The sequence below is a fragment of the Teleopsis dalmanni genome, chromosome 2 (assembly GCF_002237135.1).
Source record: "Teleopsis dalmanni isolate 2A chromosome 2, ASM223713v2, whole genome shotgun sequence".
NCBI lineage: Eukaryota > Metazoa > Arthropoda > Insecta > Diptera > Diopsidae > Teleopsis > Teleopsis dalmanni.
This window is the reverse complement of record NC_051847.1, coordinates 113670387-113697619: the sequence shown is the minus strand read 5'-3', so window position 1 is coordinate 113697619 and position 27233 is coordinate 113670387. Positions and strand designations below refer to the sequence as shown.

At 29.7% G+C, this 27233-nt stretch overlaps 3 protein-coding genes across 3 annotated transcripts; 1 reads left to right on the top strand and 2 right to left on the bottom strand.

The window, feature by feature from the left end:
• Positions 1–2090: 2090 nt before the first annotated feature.
• Positions 2091–5694, bottom strand: LOC119680418 (soluble guanylate cyclase 89Db-like). Its single transcript, XM_038093222.1, has 2 exons — positions 4101–5694; positions 2091–2780 (listed from the first exon to the last, which is right to left on the bottom strand). The coding sequence occupies exons 1-2, from the start codon at positions 5446–5448 to the stop codon at positions 2155–2157; spliced, it is 1974 nt and encodes a 657-aa protein (XP_037949150.1). The 5' UTR covers positions 5449–5694; the 3' UTR covers positions 2091–2154.
• Positions 5695–9549: 3855 nt separating this feature from the next.
• On the bottom strand, positions 9550–10839 carry LOC119680419 (COP9 signalosome complex subunit 5). Its single transcript, XM_038093223.1, has 2 exons — positions 9835–10839; positions 9550–9769 (listed from the first exon to the last, which is right to left on the bottom strand). The coding sequence occupies exons 1-2, from the start codon at positions 10688–10690 to the stop codon at positions 9624–9626; spliced, it is 1002 nt and encodes a 333-aa protein (XP_037949151.1). The 5' UTR covers positions 10691–10839; the 3' UTR covers positions 9550–9623.
• Positions 10840–15705: 4866 nt separating this feature from the next.
• LOC119683349 lies at positions 15706–27052 on the top strand. Its single transcript, XM_038097005.1, has 9 exons — positions 15706–15891; positions 16031–16245; positions 16297–16509; positions 16569–16606; positions 16743–18352; positions 18451–18516; positions 18583–18675; positions 18729–25598; positions 25673–27052. The coding sequence occupies exons 2-9, from the start codon at positions 16072–16074 to the stop codon at positions 26920–26922; spliced, it is 10314 nt and encodes a 3437-aa protein (XP_037952933.1). The 5' UTR covers positions 15706–15891; positions 16031–16071; the 3' UTR covers positions 26923–27052.
• Positions 27053–27233: the final 181 nt, after the last annotated feature.

Below are 27233 nucleotides of genomic sequence, written 5' to 3'. Positions count from 1 at the left end.
GAAAACCATTTGAGCCTGCATTATACGGCATTGCTTGAATTTTAAACCAATTTTTTGTAAATGCATTGTTGAATCAGAGTTTGTTACAAGATAATATTGTAATCGGTTTTTTTTACAGAAAATATATAATGTATCAAATTTATTAATTAAAAACAAACATTTTTGTAGAAACTATAAATTATATTCTATATTCATCTAATACTTCTTGACGTTAGAAATCATCATAATTAACAATTTCTTAGTTTAATATTTTATTGTCGCATATATCGTAATTTTTACGATAAGCATTAAAGCACTTTTATTGTTACTAAAAACAAAATTAATAAAAAGTTTATAGTAATAGCCGATTTATTATTACGTTATATAAATTCCACAACTAACAGTTTGAAATATAGCAATGAATATTCATACTGCAAATCGAAAAAGATTATTGATTACCGAAATTTGATAGCCCGCGAAATAATTTATGAAAGGTCTACTATTTCAAATCATATTCTTGTTATCCTTATTTTAGCATCAATAGCAATAGCAATAGCATCAATATCCAGATAAATTATTGGCCAATTTCACAGTTGTAACTTTAATGCCAGTACTGACTTAAGTAATATTTAGGTTATCACCTTTGGTGACTTCGGACCTTAGTGTAGGAAATACAATTTTTTTTAAATCAATTATATTTATATTTAATTATTAATATATTTTTTTTTGAAGCTCTTTATTCTACATAAAAATCGTACATATATGAATATATATAGATATATCTATATCGAATTTCTTTGATAAGAACATTGAGTCTTACCACTATTTTTAAAAGCTGTTTATGCTTTTTTTTATAAACAAATATTCGACATTCAATGTATACACAATGTGCCTACTAACTGTGTAATATGTGGGTGCAATGAAAACGGAAACCATTAAGGAATGGTTGATTTTTATTATTGTCAAAAAAAAGTCAACAAAAAAAACTTTCACAAAGAAAATTTTAAATGATATTTCTTCAATTAACCCAAATTTAAACATTAGAGCCTTCTGTTGAATTATTTAACATGAAATTTTGTTTAACAGCCAATTTTCTATGGTTAACAAATGATGTTTAGGAATTATGGACGATTTCTTTAATTTAATATTGATTGTGGGTTTTATATATATTTTCCAAATTAAAAAATTAAGTGAAATAAAGTGCAAGAATAAAATTGTAATAACAAAATTCAATTAGATATACTTACATATATAGCATATATTTACTCTGAATAAATAAATATAAATCCATTATTTCTTAAAACTAATAAACAAAAATGTGTTCAAAATTCAAACTTAATTTATTTTAATTTAATTTCTAATTTCTAAACTTAATTTATATATATAATTAAAAAAAATTAAAACAAAGTGAACAACTCATCATTTTGATAAAAATAATTACAATAGTGCTATAACTTTTCGTAATAATTTATTTATTTTTTATTTTATTATTTATTTGTTATTAACGTTTCCTAACTGGCAGTTATTAATAATCGACTATTAATTAGTCATTAATTTAACCGGAGGTGAAAAGAATGGTAAGTATTGAATATGGAAGATTTTTCATTTCTTTGACCAAGAAATCACCTCCTGAAAAAAGAAAGTCTGAAAAATGAATTGTATATATATGTATATATGTATGTATAAATAATTGTTGGCAGGCAAAAAGGAATACCCTATTTTGCGTCATTAGTCCGTATTCTATTAATAATTTTTATAGATGGTTTACATTTTATATTTTATTAATTAATAAGTGATTTAAGGTCGATATAAAAAAAAATATATTTTGGGTTTTTCTTATTTACGAGTAAATCATAAAAGTAAGTAATCATTAAATTAATTTTAAAATCAAAAATTGTTTCTCTTTTATTTTTTATATTAATGATCAACAAAACAAAGGTTAATTTCAAGACCATTGGTTTTCGAATAGATGTAGCAGAAAGGATTTCATTACAGATACGAGAAACTACGACTTATGCTGGATTTTTTCTTTCACAAAAAAAAAATATTGTCAATTTCTATTTCGTTATTAATTCAGTATTGTGCTTTATTATTTAGTTTATTTAGTTGAAATCATCAAGATATAACAATAATATGGAGTAACAATATTTAAACAATAAGTTAGCTTAACAATTTTTAATTATTTGGTCCATTAGTTAGCCAAAATGTTTCCATTTCACCTTTGCCTTTTACTTTAACAAAACCGCGTGATTCGACTGTATAGCCAGCTTCTCGAACTTTCTGTGCTGTAGTGTTCGATAATTGTATTTTGTATGGTTCACTTGAACTCTCCATGCGTGATGCGGTATTTACTGTATCACCAAATAAGCAATACCTTGGTACCTTAAGACCAACAACACCTGCTACCACTGGCCCTGAATGTATACCTACACGTATAGCTAAGTCAGGTATTTGTAGTGCTTTCACTTTTTTAACAATCCGTAAAGCTAAATCACTTGCATGTTCTGCATGCAAAGGATTTATGTCCGGAGCACCAGAAACAGCCATGTAAACCATTCCCACCGTTTCTACTTTATACACAAATGGCGAAATAATTTCCTCATCAAAAGCGGAAAAAACAGTATTAAGTGTATTAACAGCCAGCATAGCATCCTGTATAGTTTTAGAGCCACTATCGTATATGTTCATAACTTCAATGAAAATTACGGAAACTTCTTCAAAGCTTTGGCATGTTGCTTCTTGACCATTGCGCATACGTTCAGCAATGGGTCGTGGAATCATTGAGTAAAGCAATTCATCACCTATAAATAAGTAATATTAATTAATCATTTTTTTCATTTTCAATAATTAATAATATGAGCGATACTAAAACTGATTGCAGAAAAGTGTTTAACTGTCTACAGAAGAGAATTAGATATTGTAACTATTTTGGCAACAAAGTTAAAATATTAAAGATAACAAAGCTCCAAGAATGGATAGATTTCTGAACAAATTTTTTAAATAAACTACAGGTACCTTCCTAGTTAAGCTAACTAATATTTTAATGTGATTTATAACTTGACAAAACATTTGATGGAAGCTTCACAACTGTTATTTTTGTATACACAAAAAGGATAACTAATTGAATCACTGTAGAAATATGTACATCCCGTGGCATCTCTTTTATGAACTGTGAAGGTTAAATTATCAGAGAAAGTCTCTTATATGAATTTTTACAATAAAGGCCTGTTCGTCATATTGAGCAAGTACTTGGATTTAATATACAGCAATATGAAAATAGTGATCTTTCTGAAACACTTAATTATATTTTAAAAAGATAGCAAACACTTGTGCCTGGCGATATTTTTTGTCGAACCATTTTAGAGGACCTGAGACATAAGTGAAATTATTTCTTTTAACATCCCGATCAGTTTTGGATTACACTGCTTTGAAGAAGCCGACACATTGACGACGACATATGTTAGAAACTTGTTAGAAAGATCATCATTTATTTGTAAAATTAATGTTATCCTGAAAACTATAATCAAACTTTCATAAAATTTAAAATTTGAATCAATAAAGACTTGGCCTGGTTTGCAACCCTACGGGAACTTTACAGTAACATTACGCAGAGTGGAATATGGAAAATATAGATAATAGAGCCAAGCGTGATAAACGAAAAGAACTTATTGAAGAAATTCTAAATTCTATATCGTATTGAAATTCTGAAACCGTATCCAGAGTGATAAATCAAAAATAATGCTTAATTAATAATTTTTTCTGTATGTGTACACATTGTAAAAAGATAATGGAAATTACTATAGCTACGTAATTTTATCGTATAATTAACCAATAAAATTAACTATTTTCTATATTTAAAAAAAAAAAAAAACAGAAAATTGCTTATTTTAGAAACCCCTAAAAGAGAAACGAGCTGTTCGCAATAATAGTGATTGAATGATAGTTTTAAAATCGGGACCTTTCTTAACTCACTATTAATACACACAATTACTGTTTATTTTGTTTATACATAAGGAAGAAAATGTATGCAGACTTCAATATATGGCGTTAAATTAAAACAGAATTAATTAGGAACTTTAGGATATTTTAATATCATATGCAAACAAAATAAATTGGAGTACCTTGTCTCTTCCAGGAATCTGCCAGTTCAAGTGACTTTTCGAGCTCATCCGTACGTTGCTCTTCTTTTTCAAACATAATTTCTAGTTTTGAGCAATGTTGCCATCCAGCCATTACAAGTTCTCTACTAAGACCATGCGGGTTGAGATCATTTAAATATAATCCAATTTGATGAAGTTCATCAAGATTTTCAATAAGCGGACTACAGAGAAATATAAGTGAATCCACATCTTTTAAATAAAACATTTGACCTTTTAATAATATAGATTTTTGGCCTTGAGATATTTTACGCCCACCACTAGGTGTGTTGCCGCCATCCTTCTTTTGCTCAACATCCAAAAAACTTGCTCCTAAATCATGGTTTTTATTCGTTGGCAAATGCGCTTCATTCAATACAATTTCATCATAGTTTTCATTATCAACATCAAATCGACTACGAACTGAACGTAATAACTCAAACTCAAATAATACTGTTCGCATTTGTATGATTGTATCCCAGTCAATTGAAGTGCCCTTAGGACGGCGACATAAAAATAGATCCAGAATATGTGACCCAATAAATGTTTTGGCGTTTTTATTTGGATTATGCAATATCCAAGTTTCTACAATTTTTTCGCCAGCGTGTGTAATTTTCATGTCATGATTCAATACAACAGTAAAAGGGAATAAATCTAGAAAGACATCCATATTTATAGCTGGTAATCTAAGTTGGGAGGGATGAACAATAACATTAACACGGTTGGCCATATAATCATGGTTATCGAAGTCTAAACGATATTTAACTATAACAGTGAGAGGTTGATCAGATAAATGTATAGGACCAGTAGTTCCACCACATATATCGTTCTGGCTTTCAATTACATAAGCTTTGATATCCAAATTATAAAACTCCTTAGCCACTTCAACAAATTGCCCAATTAAATATTTGGAGAAGCCAGTGCGTCCGCTTCTATATAAAATAACTGCACCATCATTGTCCATATGCGTTAACTGCATGCTGGGACTTTTCATTTTCGGGTATGTGAACCGCATTTGAAGATGTATATTATCAATAGATTGTAAGAAATCACAAAAGTAGCGACCAGTCGAACGTATCATCTTGTCGTAGCCAAAGTTACTAAAGAAACGCACAAAACAACGTCCAAAGAAATTCATAAAAAAATCAAATGATTTTCCAGTACAAGCAGCAGCGGCTGCAGCAATATCGGGCATCAACTTATCCGGATAGATCTGATGGGTCTTAAAAGTTTGATGCTTACAATCCACAATTTTGCAAATCTCTTTCCAAATATTATTGCCATATTCCGCCTGTATATAATACTGCACGCTTTCTAACACCATCCCATACATTTTTACGACACAAATGAAGTATTTCGGGAAGCAAAGGAGCAAAAATTTGTCAAGGGTTTGGATGTGCAAACAATTATTTTAACGGTATTTGTGCGTGATTAATGTGGCTGCCAAGTTGTTGTTGCTGTTTTTACTGTTGTTGTTTAATGTTGACTTTCGGCGCGCGTGTGCTTTTGATTTATTGACTTCGTGCGTTATTAATGCGTTGTTATGGCAGTGGTCTGAGGTAGATTAAGAGTAGGATGAGTAGGAATCCGCCCGTTGCGGGTAGCTGCTTAAAGTTAACTGATGCTGTGCAGCAGCTGTAAGTCTTTTGTTTGTTTTTACTTTACATTTAAAGTATTTGTACTTAATGTGATAAGTTAGCGTATTTATGATACAATCACAATAAAAATATGTTATGTGCGCTTTAGGACATTACTTTCAATATTTAAAGCTATTTTTATAGGTATTATTTTTTATGAATAATAAGTTATTTCTTATTTTGCTTTTATTTAATTTGTTTTTTGTTTTTTTAATTTTATACAAATATTATACACTAAAAGAAGAATTATTAACTTTCAATAAATTCAAATTCAGCAATATTGTTCTTTAGAGTATTAAATACACAAATCTTTTTTTTTTATTATTTTTAAATTATTAAAGTAAATTTTTACTAAATATTTAATTAATTTGTAATTTATTTAGTTTAACAGTTTTAAAACATTTTTCGTATTTATTAGTATTTTTATTATTTTGTACTTTTACATAATTTTTATGAAATTTATTTTATTATTTATTTTTTACACAAAATTTACAAAATTTTAAAATATTATTTTTAGAAAATATTGACTCCACTTAACTTAGTTACGTGTGTTGCAGCTTCAAATGTGATTTTTGCTACTGAAGCTGTTTTTGGCAAATTTTGACGCTCCACTAAATCATACAAATTGAGTGAGAAGTTTGGTTTTTTAGTATCTCCGCTGCTGTTTTATGCGCAAGTTTATTTTATTTTTTTAATAAAATTATATTTATTCTTCGCTTTACGCTCACCAAATGATACGATGGAAATGTTGTGCGTGACTTTTATAGGTTCCCAGTCACCCATCAAACTTTGATAATCGAATTGCGTGAATTCTCCTGTGAATTATGTATATTTAAGTAAATATCCCGCGTTTATTATATACTAAATGTACATATTTATTTGTGCGTAAGTTATATCCTGCCATGGGCGCACATATGAGGTGCAAACACCAGTTGCCACTGAAATATAATACTAAGTGAAGGAATAAATAAAATTAAGACCGAATTTACAATTTGTTGCAGAAATACAGAAATACAATTTTTTATAAATTCAAACAAAAATAATTATATTTAGTAACTTAAATAATACAAATTTCTTCTTATTTTGACTAAACTCCAAGAATGAGTCGGCCTGAAATGTTGAGAAGATTACATGCTTCTTCGTTTACATGCTTCTTTAGCTTTAGCATTTATTACTTACTTGTGGTCTAATTTTTTCTTTAATTGTCACAATATTAAGGTCACGATCAAAGAATGCCTATGTATTCTTTAGTTACGATGTATATCAGGGTTTTTAATGTACCATGACTGTTTTATGATACCTTATAGAAATTTATTTTATAAGCTTTGAATTAAAAAATCCTTTTTTACTTTTTACTGGCGCATCCCCATAGCTGTGTTCCATAACGTCAGACCGGTTTTAAGATCTGATTATATAGAAGGATCTATATATATCTATATCCATTTTACTCAATTTATAATTTAGTATCGCTTTTTTATTTTTACATGTTCTGAAGAGTTATATCTAGATATTTGGCTGGGTTAGCATAGGAAAGTTCATCGATTATAATTTTATTAAGGCGTTTTTCGTTCTTTTGTCAACTGCGACAATTGCTGTGTCATCAGCATATGAACTAACATATTGATTATTGTTGTAGGTAAATCGCGTGCATACAATATATGTAAAAAGGTAATGGTCCTAGAATACTTTTTTGCAGAATAGCAGCAGATTAGAATATTTGTTTTTTGTTTTACTCTAAAGGGTTTAGAGGAATAGAGGATTTTAATTTCATGAAGGATAACCTTCATACCTCATCTTAAACTAAAAAGTTACATCCAGTTGTTTTTCATTTTCATTTGACGAGAAAGTGTGAAATAAATTTTTTGCAAAAGCCATGCCTTTATCTATCGATTCTTATCCAGGAATTATTGCTTTAATTTGGTGGTGTTTGATTAGTAGGTCTATTTAAATATTTTGTTATTATAGCAGTATAAGCAGGAAAAGCGTTCTGTTAAGGATATAACTGCTTTTAGTTTAATTGATTTTACGCTCTTTCTACACTCGATTCGAAAAAAAAGAAAGATTTCTTGAAATAAGAAACAATTTTTAAACAAAAAATTAATAAAATAAAATCTGCAGAATAGCAGAAACTTTTTAATAACTCATTTATAAGCTATTATGGCTTCTATTGTGTTGGGTGTTTTTTTTTTGTCTTCCGGTTTATTAGTTATTGTTGTTCCTTCTATACAACTTCAAAGAAACACCTTTATGAGCAGCGGTGGGCATGAAAATTTATCTAGAGTCAAACAACAATATTCAAAATTTACATCAAAATTTGCCAATGGTGCAATATTATTTAAATTTTATTATTTGTGTAATTTGTTCGCAGTGATCTATTTAGGGGAAGTTGGGGTCAAGAGAAGAGATGTCTTTTGATACTATAAACTACACATTTCTGATATATTTCAGTTTTTACATTTGAACTTCAATATTGCATTAACTATAGATTTCAATAAACGGTATAAAATGATATATCTAAAAACTACTTTGAACTGAAGTTGCGGAAGTAAAATTTAACAAAATCACAATGGTCGACTAGTAGTTAGAGAAAATAAATTTTGTAAAGTAAAATAAGTGAAAATTGTAGACAAGTTTAAATATATCATGAACTATTAGCGTTTAACGGGCATAATTTTCTTAAAAAAGTCTGTATATGGAATTTAGTATCAATTTAGTAAAAAGTCATATCTAACGCTTAATCTACTTATAGATGTAGGTTTATGACATATAAGAAAAATTCTGTTCAGATATAATATACAATATTTCCTCACCATCTTAGCAGAAAATAAAGAAAAATATACTGCTACAGTATACTGCTACAATCCTATGACGGTGACCAATTCTGGCAGGTAGCCAGAATTTTGTAGGACTGAGGTACATTTGAACTTAAATTATTACAATTATTTGAAACCCCTCGAAAGTAAATTTCGAACTACGGACTTCTTGTAATTGCTATTAAAAAGTTATATGCATGTTACAGAAATTATTGTATTTATCAGAAAAATTCTTACATAAACAAAATAAAAATAACTATACGAGAACATTTGTTTTTAATTCGTTTTACTTAAAAAAACAATTGTTATATAAACTATCTGTTTGATTCCTTCATTTAATATTATATACTTTTGGAGATAATGGTAATAAATATTTGCAATATAAACAAGAAGTAAATAAAATATTTTATCGATGCAAAAATAACTTTTTCATTTCTATACCAAAATTAAGTAATTAATAGTTTCTTGTTGGTTACAAATGCCATTAAGTTTTAGGTATACGAAAAACAAATTAATACTGTAATCGTGACAAACACTTAATTACAAAAAGATAAGGGTTGACAGTGGATAAGCCTTTTCAATTAGGCCATTTAATGAAATAATTGGTGCGCAGGGCAAAATATACTGTCTTGATAATCTTAGACACGAACGTGGTTGTTTTTATATTAAACATTGTGTTGCCCAACTATAATCTTTAATGTAATGAGTCCCACGCAAAATAATCATACATCATATTTGAAAGCTAATACATTGCCAATAATAACTTAACACCAAATACAAAATTCAGTAATTGAAGTAAATAGTAAAAATATTGTGTTTAATACCAAAAACTGCTCAATAAATAAATTATTTTTTAATATACATCGCAGTTTTATTTTGCAAATAAATTTTATTAAAATAATAATTATGGTTGAAACGTCTCTTTTCAAATAGGACAAAATATATAAGAGAAATATGTATCCTCACATAATATTAAAAAATGTATTTAAATTTTATTCAATGTATTTAACTTTTCACATTCTTTAAGAGTAATGCTGTTTTCATTTCATTTTTATACATTATTTACTTTCACGTACTTTATTGAATAATTCGTCTTTGGCTACTTGTGACATTAAGCCATGTAGAAGTTCAATTGTTGCGCGACTACAATCACGCGTTGCTTTAGTAAGCTTGTCTTCAGTTCGTTTATCGTTGATATCACTGCCTAAAGTATACACAGTTTATTTATTTAAATAACAAAATTTAAAATGAAATATTAATTTTTTATACCTGAACATACAAATGGCCCGCGTGTTAAACTAGATTCACTTTGTTCTAATTTCTCAGAAAAATCCAATATTTGACCAGTAGTATAATCTTTATTAGTAAGCAATCCTGAGCTGCCTAAAGTATTTACCCAATATTTATTCCAAAGCGAGTCTAAAAGTTTTTTATCTAAAGATGACTTAAAATAACTGACTTCAAGTGGATAATATTGTTTACAATGAACCCCAAAATCTTCAATTTTGTTTAGAGGAATAGTTTGATATTCAGATGGTTCTTCATTAGGTGGATTATATCCTTTTGGATATGTACGAAAAGCACCCAAGCAAACTTTCCCCGATGAAACTGTACGAACAGGATCCACGACAATGGCCACAAATGGTTCTTGAAAGTTTTGGTTTAACATTTGTGTAGAAACATCAATACCTGAAAGCCAACAGCCATATCCAGGATGGCTATGATACCAACCAATAGCGTTCTCAAGTCGTCCTACCTCTTTAGCGGAGTCTATATATGCCGCCATGTATTCGTATGCATCTGATTGTGCATTTACACGCGTTTCTGTGCCTTGTACCGGTAAAGCAAATGCATCCATAACAATCATTACGTTATCCTCAACTTTTCCTAATAATAAGCCCATTACTTCAAGAGGGCCACCGGAGCGGGCATGCATAACCATTTTGAGCAATGACAAAGCCGAAATCCTTATGTCTTTGAAATAATGTGGATCTTTTTCCCAAGGCTTTGCATCCAACACTTGACGTTGTTGTTCTGCGTCATATCGAAAAATTTCGTCGCAGGCTGGTAGAGTTTTTATATTATTCTCCAACTCCCAAGTTTTACGCGCTGTCTCCGCATCCATTTTTGACTAATTATTTATTTTGGTTGGTGTAAGGAAAAACTTTAAGCGATAATGCGTTCGTTCTTTTTAATAAACACAGTGAAAAAATTAAAAATAATACACCGATCAGCTTTCACAAATAAACTTTATGAAATGTAAATCAATAATCCAATATATATTTTTAAATATTTGTATAGAAAAAATTGTTTGCTTAACACTAAATAAATTTTAATATTTAATCGAATACTATTCCCTTACTTGACGTTGTCATGTAGTTTATCACATAAGGGTTGCCAACATCTGTCATTGCGTATACTAATTCATATACACATAGAAAATTCTTTTGGGTCCAACCGCCGAAACCTTCATAAATTACAAATTGTGTTATGTTCAGAACACAAATTGTTTTTGCAAATTGTCACAAATAGATTTTTTTACTGCCGATAAAAGTATTGAATGCATGTGTTATTATCGCAATGCGTTCAATTCTCCAGTTCTTGCTTTTTTAATGATTAAAATGAAAAAAATAACTACTTATATTTCTTATTAAAGTTTGTTTAGCATTGCTTAGTATGTTTACATTTCATCAGCCTGATTAAGAAAAGTTCAAGTATCTACATTCCAACTTTCAAGAAAATAAACTTAAATAATAAAGAAATAAAAGAAAAAACGAAGGGCAATTTGAGTTTTTTTTTAAAAAGTGCTTTTCAATATGATTCACCTAAAAATTTTTTTATTGGTTATAGTACATGCACACTGTCTTTTTTAGACACTTGATCTATAAATGATTAACGAGGAATTAACGAGGAACGTTCACATTATGATGGGCTTATATATGCAACTGATAAAACTTTTATATGAAATAAATAAACTTCACTTAATAAAGTGGAATTAAATTAAATATATAATTGATATATTAAGGCCGTGTGCGAGTTTATGTAAATTGATGGTAAATTGAGGGAATAGTAAATTATGTCGGTATGGCAGTGAATGTTGGTATTTGCCAGAATTTCGATTAGGGTAAATTAGATAAATTAGGTGTTATCATTTTGAAAATTTTAAAAGATGTTTAATAAATAAATAAATAAATTTGAAAACTTTTAACCAAAAATAATAAATAAGTGCAATAAATAAATAAATAAATATTTACATAAGTGCTGTGCAAAAAATCCCTATGAAATTTCAATTTATTTTATCTCAATATAATCGAACTCGCACACGGCCTAAATCATTTATGTGCATTTTATATATCAATTACATATTCAATTAATAAAAACAAAGATTTTATTAAACACTTACTTCTTCAGTGTTTTTATTTACAGTTAAGATATTGTTTGTTTACATTGTACATATAAAACATATGACACATATTTGAAATTTCGATCATTTCCGTTGTGGGAAATTTATTTTAATGGTTGCAATATTTTTGGCCATAAATGATAATTTGTTGATATAATTTGTTGTTGTAGTTACTTTATTTTATTTACTTTATTTATTTAAATATTACAAATTATTTTGTTTGTAATAATGGCGGGAGACGCGACCGTTGGAACTCTATTTTTCTTTTTGACAGTTTTTTATAATAATCTTTTTGGTGTTGCCATAGTACTTTCCATTAAGTGGCGAAGTCACTGAATTTAGTTGAAAAACGAACGTTGCGCCCTGATCTTGTCAGGTCAGCTGTTGTATTTGGTCGTAAAGACTGGTCGCAATTTACGTTGCTTGGAGTGGCGCATAACATTGATTTGTAGTCTGTATCTATGTCTGTATCGGGACACATGAAAGCCGCTTTAAGGCGATCTATGCTAATTGTTTGTTCTTTGTTTTCGATCAGTATTTTAAACGTCTTCTCATTCCGCTCTAGTATTTGGTAAGGGACGTCGTAAGGTTGCTTCAGTGGTGGTTTTAGAGCCGGTTGTATGTGGTAACAGAACTTGACGTTCTGTATTTGTTCTCTTAACTTGGTTATGAAATCGTGTTGATTTGTATTTTTGTGGCTAAGGTTGCTTACTATTTCCGAATGCTGGGGTGAGATAACCCATGAATAGCTTTAAAGATATGTAGTCGGTATTTCTGTGGAATGTAAGGACGAATCACCCAGTTGAAACTTCGCAATAAATTTTGTCTGGACAACATCGTTGTAATCCAATTATACAATCGTAATCGATTTCTGGGATGCTAATACTATCTATTCGTGTGTCTGAATAATAATATGTCGTTTTTCTTGTTTCCTTTTATCTTTTGTTTAAGTGCAGTTTGAGAGTCTGCTGCGTTAAGTATGAACCTGCGATAAAAGTTAAGAAATGCTAGAAATCATCTTAATTCTTTCGTTTTTGTTGGAAGCGGGTACTCGATGATGCTCTTCACTCGATCAGGTAGAGGATGAATGCCCTTTTCACTGATGATATAACCAAGAAATTTTACTGTGTTTTGAGCAAAAACGCATTTTGATACGTTTATTATTAAATCATGTTTTCTGAATCTTTCAAATATTTGTTGCAAGTGTTGCCTGTGCTCTTCTTCATTTTATGATGCAATAATGACGTCGTCAATATAGGCAAATGCGAATTTGGGATCTCGTATTATTTCGTGAATGAAGCGTTGAACTCCAACTTCCGTCTGGTTTTTTTACCATATGAAAGGGGCTAGCCCAATTGCTACTTGATGGACGACATATTCCAGCTGTGACTAAGTTTTGGAATTCTTCTTTCGCTGCTGCTAGCTTGTCTGTAGGTAGTCTACGTGGTCTCTCACATATTGGTAGTCCTTTTGTTAATATGTGATGAGTGACTTTGTTCACGTGGCGATTTGTAGGTGTTGGTTTGTTAATATCGATATATTTTTTTAGTAGATCTGCAATTTTGCAAGATGTGTTTACGGTTGATATGATTTAAAAAAATCAGCGCCGATGATTGAAGTATTTACATCTGCAATAATAAATGGCCATGCGAAATTTCTTCGTAAGCTAAGAGCTAGAGTTAGCTCTATTTCACCAAATGTTTTGATCGTAGAACTATTTGCTGCGTAGAGTATTCTATCGTTATTAATGTTTGTATTTGAATTTTTTTTGTTTGGCGGCAATAAGTGAAACATCTGCACCCGTGTCGATTAGGAATTATTTTTTTGTCTTATTGTCGTAAACGAACAGTCTTGTAGATGTTTCGTTTACAACTTCCTCTGCCCCCGTAGACGAAGTCGGTTTTAGTTTTTTGTGCCATATGCGCATGGCTGCTTGCAATTTTTTCCACTTAACCCATATGTTTTATGATACCAACAATTTGTACTGCTCTTTTCTTCGCTATCATCATGACATTGCGTTGATTTTTTCTTGAGCGGTGTTCGGTTAATAATTCTGGTCTGGTCAGTTTTCGTTGAAGCTGTTCAATTTGCGCATCACGTTGAATATGAGCTGCTGTAGGGGCGTCAGCTGCATTGACATAAGTTACTTGCATTGTTGAATTTATACGGATTGTTTCGGTAATGTTGTCTGACAATTCTGCCATCTTAGGTAGTTCTACTTGAATTGTGGCTAGACATGTCTGTACTTCTACAGGAAGACGTTGTAACCATAACCCTTTCAGTAATTGTTCGTCTTGTTTGTTTCCACTAATGCGTTGTTGTTCGTTTAATAGATGAGATGGCTTTTTATCTCCAAGCTGTAAACCACTAACTAATTTTTGTATGCGTTTTTGTTCACTATCCGCAAAGTTTTTTATTATTGCTTGCTTGATAGCCAAACTTTTGAGTGTCGCCCTTTATGTGGTTGACTAGAAACCCGTAGTCCAACTGTATAAACCAAAGATCAATGTTGTTCCTTATTAATGACTGGGGTAGTATCTTCGGTAACTTTTTGATTTTGTGTAGCCATTTTTATGTTCAGCGTCGGTTTGGTCACCAATCTAGTGGTTGTTGTGGTTACTTTATTTTATCTTTTTTATTTATTTAAATATTACAAATTATTTTTTATAATAATCTTTTTGGTGTTGCCACAAGCTCATTTATATGAACGATTTTTGTATGATAAATCATCTTCATTAGTAGTCATAATGATCAAAAGCGTCTATATGAGGCAGTGTGAATATACTATAAGTTTTCTCTTACATTCTGCTGTATTTATTTTAAATAAAAATACTGATGAATTGGTTTTGTACGATACTCTGTGAACGATAAATTTCTGATAGGAAATTTCTGTTATTAATTTAAAATAGAGTGAAAAATAATCCACCAAAGCTAATAAAACTACTGAATGTGTTTTGAATATGCAATTTTTAAAATTCGATTTGTATATAAAAAATAAGATTTCTAATGTTAATTTTTTCTTTCCGAGCGTGACGCGTTTTTATGACGAAAAGAAACTATTTAAAAGTTAGACGGATCGAATAGCAAAGAAAAAACAAGGACAAATATTTTTTCAATTTGGCTGACCATACAATGCTGTTTCGAGTATTGTCAAGTACTCATAATCAGTGGTCTTAGGAAATATTTGAATTTCTAAATTAGTTCATAGTCCGTATATTACTTGTTTGAACTGCAAGTAACAGGCTTAGAACTCGTTCCTGCCAAACTAGAAGCGGTGACTAACGGTGTTTTCCACAAGTAACCAAGGGTGCACAAGTTCAATGAATTGAAAGTTACCAAAAAAAGGCGCTATTTTACAAAGAAGACTTCTTTAATTTGGGACAATATGAACAGTTACTAAACTAAATTTTATTAGAACGATATTAAGAAAGTACGACGTTTTATAATGAATTATGTACATAAATATGTATGTATATTTTTGCAATATGTGTGTGTTGATTATATTTTTTCACTAGAGGAATATAGTTTTTTTTTCGAAACTCTTCATTTTGTTTTTAGTGGTATAATTTTAAGAAAAAATCAAGATCACAATTGCATTACAGTTCATAAAAATTTTTTTATTTTATGTAAAAGTAAAATTACATTCTAAAAAATTTTTCGAAAACCAATGTGTTGTTTTAAATTAAAATAAAATTCATTTAATGTTCGGAAAAAACTAATAAAATTTTACTGCTTATTAATGGAGTTTTGTTGTGTTTATTAATAAAATATTTTATATATGTAGTTTACTGTCTGTTCTTTGTACTCAGACATTTGCAATGCAACACTGTAGTATTTAAAAACCTACCAAGCACAAATTCAAATATTTTAAACGCTCTAAACGTCAAAACTGAAAAAAAAGCGGAAGAGAAAAAGTATATTCGGTAAGCGTCTGCTTGGTTTATATAGACAATTTGAAGCAAAAACTTTTTCTAGTATTAAAAACTAACAGTAGAAAATTTTATTTAACGTGTAAATTCTGTATATTTAACAATTGGTCAAATCTTTACGTTTGAATAAAAGTAAAAAGCGGCATTTAGATATATAATGTGAATACAGTAATCATGGTTTATGAAGCTAAATTGATACGCCTGGATAAAAGTGGCGAAAAAGTTGAAGAATATATTATAAATAAAAAAGAATTTACATTTGGTAAATTTCCGTTTTGCGATGTTTCTATAGACGATCCAAGAGTAGAGCGCGTCCATTGTAAATTAGTAATAGACGCATGGGATCGGGTAGGTATATTAATAATCCTTGAAGGATAAATTTTAATATTTTACCTTCAGGTTAATATAATTAATTGTTCAAATGAGCATCCTATAAAAATCAACAATGTATCAATTGAAGTGAAGAGACCTCTCCTACATAAACATGTTTTAGATGTACTTGAAAACAAATTTATTTTTGAATGTAAGCGCAGTGATAGTGAAAACAATTTTACAACACCTCAAAAGTCTGCTAATGCTGATAGGGCACCAAATTCGTGTCCTGATTTAAGGGTAAATATTTTAAACGGTTTTATTCTGAAATTTTCAACATAACTCATTTATATTTACAGTTTTCTCATCATTACCCACGACGGTTTACTGTTCACAGGTGAGTGCTAAATTTCTGATAAGTATAAAAGTATAATAGAAATTTTAACTAGTCGCTTAGTTTTACTAACAATATTGTTATCATATTTTGACAATACGATATATAATTAATAACAAAAATATTTTTATATAAATAGTTTTTTTTATTCCACGTATACTGGTGATGATATCGAGAAAAAGGATACTAATAATGAAAATATATCTCAAATTAATTCCTTAACCGAGGTGAACGAAATAGAAAAGGACAAAAAATGTAATGTTGATGATATAACTGATAGCACATGTAATTTGTCTGGTTTAAATTTACATAATGATATCGCAAAAATAATGGTTATTGATTCTACACCAGACAAAAAATGTGAAATATTAAAACAAAATATTTGTTTAAATTACTCAGACATGAAGATCACATCATTCTCTCCACGCATTGCTGGAGTACAAATAGAGAAATCCTTTGTAGATTTCATATCATGCACTCCAAAAAGTACGTACAGCACACCTAAAGGCGTTATGCCAAAGATGTACAAAGCTAATCAAAGTTTGAAATATGTGACTCCGAATACTTCTAAAAAAAGGTATTTACAAGAAGCACCAAATTCACCTATGTATTTAGTAGATTTCACAACTCCTATTAAATTCGCACCAAAATCTCCGATTCCTAATTTATTGATTAAATCTTGTAATAAAAAAGAAACATCTAAATTAGAAATGCCTAGCTGTAGTAAGCCATCTAGTACGCCAATATATCGAAAGAGTGTATCATTAGATACTCCAATAAGTGTGGAATCTAGTGCTTCGTCAATTATAGAGATAGATGATGATTCTGATGCTATTATAAATAGTGCTAGTAAAACTCCAACCAAACGTTTTACTGCTAAACTAACAACACCCAAACGCTCTTCGCCATCATTAATGAAGCGTATATTATTAAAAAGCACACAAAAATCTAAAGCAGGTTCTATTTTGTCAAGAACTCCTACTACCCCAAAATTACATAAATCGATTACACCTCGTCGCCTTGCACAAAATAGCCGACAATATGAAGTTATGAGAGATAATTCACTTTCTTTAATGTCTGAAGAACAATTACAGAAAACAACACCTCATATTTTACAGAAATTAAGTGGAACTAAAGAATCTGACTTTGATTTAAAGAATAAAAATAATTTAACAATTGATTGTAATAATGGTAGCTCTAAAACTGATTCGATTGATTCGAATATAGTATCAGAGAATTTTGGTGAAACTGTTGAAACTTCTGTTAAGAATTTAAATGAAACTTTCGACTTAAGTGCAAAAGACAACATAATGACAGAAAAAAAAATTGAAAACGATGTAGAAAACGATATATGTTTGACGAAAGAAAACAAACACTCAAATAGTAAAATGGAATTTCTGTTTGACGAAGAATGCTTTAACGAAACTCAAAAATTACAGACTAGTAAAGATAACATAGTTAGTAAAGATAATATAGATTGTAAGGAAGTAAACACCAGTGAAAATAATCGAAATGATCCATTAAATAAACGGCGCATTGAAAGAAGAGTATCTATGCCTACAGAACTTGCATCAAAGTGTACAATTCAGTTTAGAAGAACTTCATTGAAATCAGAAAGTTTAAATAAAACTCCCATACGTATAAGGTCGTTTAAAGCCTTGGATACTGAATTAAAAGATCAATACGTAGAAGAGAGTATGGGCGCAATTGTTGAAGATTCATATACTGAAGAAACAATTATTAAAGATAGTAAGTGTAAGATTTGATTTTTATAAAATTGTATAAATATTAGGGTAATACTTTTCTAATTAAATGTTTGAATTACAAAATTTTTTTTCAATTTAAAGGTGCAAGTTCAGTTACAGTAAAAAATGCAAGCATTGGTATGAAAAGTGAAATCTCTAATATAGAAGGTAAAACAAAAATTTGTAAATTGTAGTTCGTTTTAAATTTATTTAATTTATTTGATATATTCGTAGAACTCAAATCTATGTTTGATAATAGACAAAATGAACGCATTTATGAAGTTTTGGATGATTCTGAATATAACTATGGTAAAGAAGTATTAAAATGTAAGTATGTAATTGTGATTATATATGCACAATATTACTTTACACATTTGTAGGTGAAGATGATGTAAGTGAAACGGAATTTGAAGGTGTACAAGAATTACTCGCTACGCCAAGAATAAGCAGTACACCAATTCCAAAGAATAATAAAACTGATGAAACATCCCAAGTTCTTTTAAATTCTCCAACTGTAGATGTTTTTAAAACACCACGAGGTAAAAATTTGATGATGACCGTCACTCCTTCCAGTGAAATGATTAAGCAAAGCTTTGCTTCAAAAGAATTTTTAAATTGTACTGAATATAATCTTAATGATAGCAATGACAAATTAGAAAAACTATTCGAAAGTCCAGTGGCATTAAAATTTAATAATCAAGATCTTACGGAAAAATCGCAAAATATGTCGACAAATCAGCAGGTTTCAGAATACAGTACACCAGTTAGTAATTCTAAGCTAGATAAAATCGAAGAATCACCATTTTCTTCTACAGACATTATCACTGATTTGCCTGAAATTGAAGTCCAAAATTGGATTAAAAAAATTGAAGTTTCAAATTTGGATGAGGAACTTATCGATGATGCGTCTAGACTTCACAAAAGAAATGTAAGCCTAAAATCATCTATTGAGCATAGTTTATCAATTGATCCACTGCATTTATCTGTAAATAAAAGTGGTAACACGATGAAAACTACTGAAATTAGTGATCCTTTAAGTCTGTCAGTGGCAGAAGAACAAAATTTAGATTTGCTGACTTTAGATGAAAGATCAATGACACCTATAGAATCAGAAATGAGTGGTATTCATCTTTTAGATGAAAGTGAAGATTCTTTTTCATTAAAGGTTAGCGATACAGAATCTGAATTGCCAATATCACAAAATTCGAAAATGAATAAAATAGAGGAATTAAAATCGAATGAAACATTTGAAGCTTTGGTTTTAAGCGATACAGACAGCGACTTAGCTGATATAGATAATGAAGACGAATACCTTAATTTGAAAAAGTCAAATTTTACCACCTCTGCAGTAAAAAAAGTTCTAACCAAAAAAACAGATACTGAAAAACATCTTGAATCACCAAAAACATCCGGTTTTGCAGTTGACATTAAGAGTAGTGAACAATCAAAAATTTCCTATGAGTACAATGATATGAGTTTGATGGCAAATGAAGATTTAGAAAATAAAACGAAAAAAATCAATGCATCAATAGATATAAAAACCATTAAGGTGCCGCTTAATATGGAGGACGATATGAAATCTTCTCTGCAATTAGGAGTTAATAGTGATAACACATCTTTTACGTCCCTCTTGGACGCAGAAATTATAGTTGAATCCAACATTCAAAGTGAAGATTATACATTAGATGCGTCGAAATCTAAAGACGCAATGTCTTCACAATACCTAGATAATAGAAGTCAAGTAGATTCGACAGTCCAGTCTAGTAATGGAAGTGAAGACGCTATTACATTAAGTCTTTCAGAGGTCAAAGATAGATTCAATAATAGTCAAGTTTCTCCTAAAGTTGTATTGGAAAAGACAGTTGAATCAAACATTGCTGCTGAAAATGTTAAATTGGATGTTTCTATTTGCAGTGATAAATTTATTCCACAATCTGAAGAAAATATGTCGCTAAAATCCGTGTTGGAAAAAACAGTTGACTCCAACATTGCAAATAAAGAATTATTCAAAGAATTTGATTTAACTGAGTCATATGACAAGTCTACACTAAAATACCAAGATAATAGACATCAAAAGTCTTCTAAGTTTGTGATAGAATCCAATATTGAAACTGACAATGAAATTATTTTAAATGAATGTGATAATAATAAATCTATTCTAAAATCACAAGATAACACTATTGAAAAGCCAACTGAATTTGTGGCGGAAAACATAGTCAAATCAAATATGAGAATCGAAAATGCTGGTGTAACAGATATATCTAAGTCTGATAAATCTACTTTACAATCCCAAGGAAATAATGACACTACGTCTACTAAATTTGTAATGGAAAAGTCAATTGAATCCGTTATTGAAAGTAAAGAGGCAAATATATCAGAATTATCTGATTCTGATGATAAATTTATTTCACAATCAGAAGTCAATGATAAAATCTCTTCTAAACTTGTCCTGGAGAATATAGTTGAATCAGATATCGAAACAAGAGATATCATTGGGGTAGATGTATCTTTTCTACAATCTCAAGATATTGATAATGAAAGTTCTTCTAAATGTTTTTTGCAAAAAACGGCTGAATCTAATATTAAAATAAACGATGTTACTTCAACAGATCCAGAATCCCTACGAAGAGGAAATGAAATGGCTTCAAAATATGTCTTGGAAAAAACAATGGACTTCAATATTGAAAGAAAAGATGCAAATGCATCAAATGTATCTAAGTCTAATGAGGAAAATGACATACAATCTAAAGATAATAGTTATGAAACGTGTTCTAAAATTACATTGGATATTAAAACTGAATCTATTATTAAAGAAAATGATGGAACGTCGGATATATCTGAGCTTGATAAATGTACTTCGAAATCCCAAAGCAGTAGTGATCAAATGTTAAAATTTGTGTTGAAAAAAACAGTTGAAACTGGAGATGTAACTACATTAGAAGCATTTGGCTCTAATAATAAAAATACTTTACAATCTAAAGATAATAATGATGGAATATCTTCTAAACATTTGTTCGAAAAAGCAGTTCAATCAAATATTACGTCTGAAGAAACTATTAATTTAGATGTATCTGAGTCTGATAAATTTATTCTTGAATCGCAATCAAAAACACTTTTAGAAAAAAAAGTTAAATCAAATATTGAAGCGGGAAGCTCAATTGTATCAGATGCACTTAAGCCTAATAATGAAAATGACATACAATCTCAAGGCAATAATGATGTGGAACCGTCTAAATGTATAATGGAAAAATCGACTGAATCGAATACTGAAAGTGAAGATACAATTATATTAGAAATAACTGAGTCTACTGATAAATCCACTCTAAAATCTCCAAAAAATGGCGATGAAGCTTCTTCTAAATTTGTAACAGAAAAGTCAATTGAATCGAATGATGAAAGTGAAGATATAGTTATATTAGAAGTATCTGGCTCTATGAATAAATTTACTTCACAATCCCAAGGTAATGATGAATTATTGTCTTCTAAACTTGCGGTGAATAAAACAGTTGAATCAAATGTAGAAACGAAAGATATCATTGAGTTTGATGAATCTTTAGGACAATCTCAAGATAATGGAAATGAAATATCTAGTAAATTAGAAGAAACAGTTGAATTGAAAACTGAAAGAAGAGATGCAATAGCATTAGAAGTAAGTGAGTCTGATAAATCTATGCTACAATCCCAATCAATTATCCTGTTTGAAGAAACAATTGAATTAAATATTGAAAGAAGAGATGGAATTGCATTAGATGTATCTGGTTCTAATAATGAAAATGACATACAATCTGAAGATAATAGCAATAAAATCTGTTCTACGATTGCATTGGATAATACAAATGAATCCAATAGTGAAATCAATACATTTGAAACAAAAGTGGAAACAAGGGACAACATTGGGTTAGATGTACCTGTAGTACAATCTGAAGATAATAATGATGGAATGTGTTCTAAATTTTTATTGGGACGAACTGTATTACATAATACTGAAAGTGAAGATACAATTGCACTAGAAGTATTTGACTCTAATAATAAAAATACTTTACAATCTAAAGATAATAATGATGGAATATCTTCTAAACATTTGTTCGAAAAAGCAGTTCAACCAAATATTACGTCTAAAGAAACTAATAATTTAGATGTATCTGAGACAGATAAATTTATTCTTGCATCGCAATCAAAATCACTTTTAGAAAAAAAAGATGAATCAAATATTGAAGCGGGAAGCGCATTTGTATCAGATGCACTTGAGCCTAATAATGAAAATGACATACAATCTCAAGGCAATAATGATGTGGGACCTTCTAAATGTATAATGGAAAAGTCAATTGAATCGAATACTGAAAATGCAGACACAATTATATTAGAAGTATCTAACTCTACAGATAAATCTACTCTACAATCTCAAGATAATAATGAAAGAATGTTTTGTAGTTTTGAAATGGATAAATCAATTGAATCCGATACTAAAAATGGAGATGCAATTAAATTAGAAGTATCTGACATTACGGTTAATAATGATAAAATGTCTTCTATATATGCAAAGGGGAAATCAATTGAACTCAATACTGAAAGTAGAGATGCAATTATATTAAAAGTATCTGACTGTAACGATAAATCTAGTCTACAAGCTCAAGATAATATTGATGGAATGTCTTCTAATTTTGTAATGGAAAAGTCAATTGAATCGAATACTAAAAGTGGAGATGCAATTATATTAGAAGAATGTGACTCTACAAGTAAATCTACTTTACAATCCCAAGGCAATGATGAATTATTGTCTTCTAAACTTACGGTGAATAATAAAGTTGAATCAAACTTGGAAACGAAAAATACCATTGGGGTAGGTGAATCTATGGAAAAATCCCAAGATAATACAAATGAAATATCTAGTAAATTAGTGTCTAGTAAATTGGAAGAAACAGATGAATTAAATATTGAAAGAAAAGATGCAATAGCATTAGAAGTATTTGAGTCTGATAAATCCATGCTACAATCCCAATCAACAATCCTGTTTGAAGAAACAGTTGAATTAAATATTGAAAGAGGAGATGCAATTGCATCAAATGCGTCTGGATCTAATTATGAAAATGACATACAATCTGAAGACAATAGCAATAAAATCTCTTCTACAATTGCATTGGATAATGCAAATGAATCCAATATTGAAATCACTACATTGGAACTAAATGTGGAAACAAGGGACAACATTGAATTAAATGTGGCTTTAATACAATCGCAAAGTAATGGGAATAAAATATTAAACAAATGTGAAATGGAAAAGACCCTGAAATCCAATATTAAAGAAAATTCTAGTGCATCGGAAGTATGTGAGTTTGAGAAATCAACTCCACAAACCCAAAGCAATAGTAATCAAATTATGTTCAAAAAAAATGTTGAATACAATATTGAAGGTGGAGATTCAATTACTTTAAATACATTTGACTCTAATGATAAAGGTGCTACTACATTTGATGTATCTGAATTGAAAAATATATCTACTGTAGATCACCAAAATCATAGTCATGAAATATCTCCTAAATTGGTGCCAGAGACAGCAGTTGAGTCGAATATTCAAGATGCGACTGAGTCACTTATATCTGAATCGATTAATAAATTTACACTGACACAGGAAAATAACATGAATGAAAAGTGTTCTATATTCGGTTTGGAAGAGACAGTTCAACCAAATACTAGAGGTGAAAAATGTAGTTCACTATCTAAAGATGATAGCGATCAAAAGTATGGAGAATTAGTGTTGAAAGTAACAGTTGAATCTAATAATGAAAGGGAAGAAGAGTCTAATGCTACATCAACTTTGCAATCCCAAGATAATATTGCACAAAAGTCCAGTGATTTTATTTTAGAAAATACAGTCTCGTTTAATATTGAAGCCAATATTGATAAGTCTACTGATAGTTTTGATGCACTTACAATAATAAGTAAAACTGATAACACTGATAAAAAAAAAGAAATAGACGCTAATAAGGTACATAAAGTATGTGACGAATTCCTTACAGTGGCGACTGAAACGCAAAGAAAAAAATCCGTAAACGAAAACATAAATGACAGTAAAGATATTATAAAAGCTGCACCAAGACGTGGAAGAAGGAAATTAGTAGTACAAGATGAACCAGAACCGAAAGAAATTTTACAAAAGAAAATTACAAAAATAATAAAACCAATTTCGAAACTTAATGAATTTGTTCATAACAATAAAGAAACAGTAAACAATCAAGAAGATATTCCAGAAGAAAATAAGAATAAGACTGTAGGGAAATCTCGAAGAGGAAGAAAACGAGCAATAAATTATGCAGAACCTTATATATCTCCATCTAAAGATATTGAGGTCAGTCCAACTTCTAAAAATATTGAAAAACTATCGGTAAATAAATTGAAAGAGGATGAACTTGAGACTTCTCTAAAAAATATCGAAGTTATGTATAACGCGACAGCAAGCAAAACTGCGAAAGAAAAGTCAACCATTTCTGCCACAAAGGGACGGATTGATAAAAACGCTGTGGAAGAAGAAATTAAAGAACCAGATCAAATTTCTACATCTCGACGTGGTACCAAAAGAAAACCAATGATAGTAACTAATATGGACGATATTCCAAGTTCATCTCAACTTTTCGAAGAAATTGCAGTTACTAAAATGTTAATTAATGTTGAAAATGACCATGATACGGTTAATGCAGAAATATCTACACATAGTAATAAACGTGGAAAAAGGCAGGACATTCATAAGAAGAAACAAGATGAAATTGTAATTTTTACGGAACAGGATATTTCTCAAATGCCGACAACATCAAAACGAGGTAGGACGAAGAAAAAAGATATGGAGGAAAAAATTATTGCAGGAGATGAGAAAATGAAAACTGTTGAGAGTTTAACTGTTAACAAAAGACACAGCCATGACAAACAGGAAGCAGAGATTTCAAAAAGACCAAAATTATCTACAGGTGGAGATATAGAACTAGAAGATAAAATAAATATTACTAAAGATACAACTTCTACTACTAAACGCGGGAGAAGGAAGGTTGTCTATCAAAAAGATTCCGGAAATGTCAGTATTCATCAAGATAAGACTGATATTTTCTTAAATATTGAAAGCAGCTCAACACATTTACCAAGCAAACGTAAAATTATTGAAATTGAAGAGCCTATGGTAGCGACTAAAGAAGTGGAAAATTCCTTAAATACCAATAATCCCGCAAAACGATCACATAGAAATAAAAAAGTAATTGACAAAGGTAAAATAATTATTTTGCTTATAAAAATCATATTAAATTTTTATAATTTTTATAATTTTTTTATAATATTATAGATATGCCTGAATCAGCACAGTCCGAAGGAGATGTATTATCAAAAGTAGATGCTAAAAATGAATTAAAAGATAAATCGGTGAATTCAAAAGCAACGAATACGAATATGGAAACAGTACTCAAAAAAGTTAACAATCTTAAGGAGCATAATGCCGAAATTGAAGAAGTTGATAAACAACAACAAACAAGCTTGAATGATATAGCAACAGCAATAGCAACCAGTAAGGATTCTAATCTTATTGTAAAGGAACACATAAAAACTCGTAATGGCCGAAAAGCCATTTCTTCACATAATGAAGAAAGTATTGCTAAAACATCAAAAAAGTCAAATAAACTAAATACTTCAGATATTGACGAGCAAAGAAAGCGTAACGTACCCAGACGTGCGGCAACAGCTAAGAACTATGATGAAAGTTCAGACATTGAAACAAATATAAAAATAACTGACAGTGAAAAAACAATAAAAACAGAAATAGCTACTACTAGCAGAGGTAGAACTCGAAAACCAATAGCACTTGTTCAAGAATATCTGGAAAAAGCACGTTCGAAAACTGACTCCCCTAAAAAAATAGTACAACTAGAAGAAAATCCTATGATAAAGAATCAAAATAATGAAAGAGAATTAAAAGCAACGGCAACAGTTGATACAATTAGTAACAAGCGGACTCGTAGTGCTAAAGCTGTAACAGAGACAAATGTTAAAGAATCTGCTAATGAGAGAGTGGATCGACAAAAAATGACAAGTTCGATTTTACTCACAGGAGAAGTTATATCAACACATACTGAAAATGAAAGTCCAATGCGTAAAAGAGGACGAAAACCAACTGCTACAAAGACAAATATGAAAAAAATGTCTACAGCTCCTACAGAAGCTATAGTTGTAAAAGAAATTCAAGAGAAAACAGAAGAAGCTATTGATAAACCAGATCTTAAAATAACTAGTAGAAATGAGAAAGATGACAAACAAAAAATTAAAAGTTTAACTTTACCCACAGAAGACGTTATATCAACTCATATTGAAAATGAGGGTCCCATACGTAAAAGAGGACGAAAAGTAACTTCTGCGAAAACAAAGATAGCGGAACCGTCTATAACTCCAACAAAATCTGATGTTGTAGAAAAGATTCACGAACAAACGGAACAAGTTATCAATAAAAAAAAATCTACACGAAGTAAAAAAGTCAGTTTTGAACTTGAAACTCAAGAAGCGGTAAAAGTTAAGCGCACAACAACGCGTACAAAAAAGAAATAAATTCATTAAACAAATTCTTGAAAGTTTTTATATTATTCATAAATTGTTATTTATATGTTTTTAATCTACCATTGTTTTTTAGACTATATAAGTTTAAACTAAAAAGCCCTTTTTTAAATAAAAATTCCATTTTATGTTGTTTTATATATGTAATACAAAACTAGTTTTTATTTCAATTAAAATTAAAATAAAATATAATAAAATAAATAAATAAAATAATTCTTTTGTTCATAAAATATGGGATATGGGAAAAATCAAAATAACAAGATTTGATATAGTAGTAAATTATACTTTATTAGTATAAATCATAT

Excerpts from the sequence above, each read along its gene's own strand:
- LOC119680418 (XM_038093222.1), bottom strand. The coding sequence starts at position 5,448 with ATGTATGGGATGGTGTTAGAAAGCGTGCAGTATTATATACAGGCGGAA. Across the intron at positions 2,781-4,100 it reads AGATTCCTGGAAGAGACAAG|GTGATGAATTGCTTTACTCA; the intron begins GTACTCCAATTT and ends ACTTATTTATAG.
- LOC119680419 (XM_038093223.1), bottom strand. The coding sequence starts at position 10,690 with ATGGATGCGGAGACAGCGCGTAAAACTTGGGAGTTGGAGAATAATATA. Across the intron at positions 9,770-9,834 it reads CGGGCCATTTGTATGTTCAG|GCAGTGATATCAACGATAAA; the intron begins GTATAAAAAATT and ends TGTATACTTTAG.
- LOC119683349 (XM_038097005.1), top strand. The coding sequence starts at position 16,072 with ATGGTTTATGAAGCTAAATTGATACGCCTGGATAAAAGTGGCGAAAAA. Across the intron at positions 16,246-16,296 it reads TAATAGACGCATGGGATCGG|GTTAATATAATTAATTGTTC; the intron begins GTAGGTATATTA and ends TTTTACCTTCAG. Across the intron at positions 16,607-16,742 it reads CGACGGTTTACTGTTCACAG|TTTTTTTTATTCCACGTATA; the intron begins GTGAGTGCTAAA and ends TTATATAAATAG.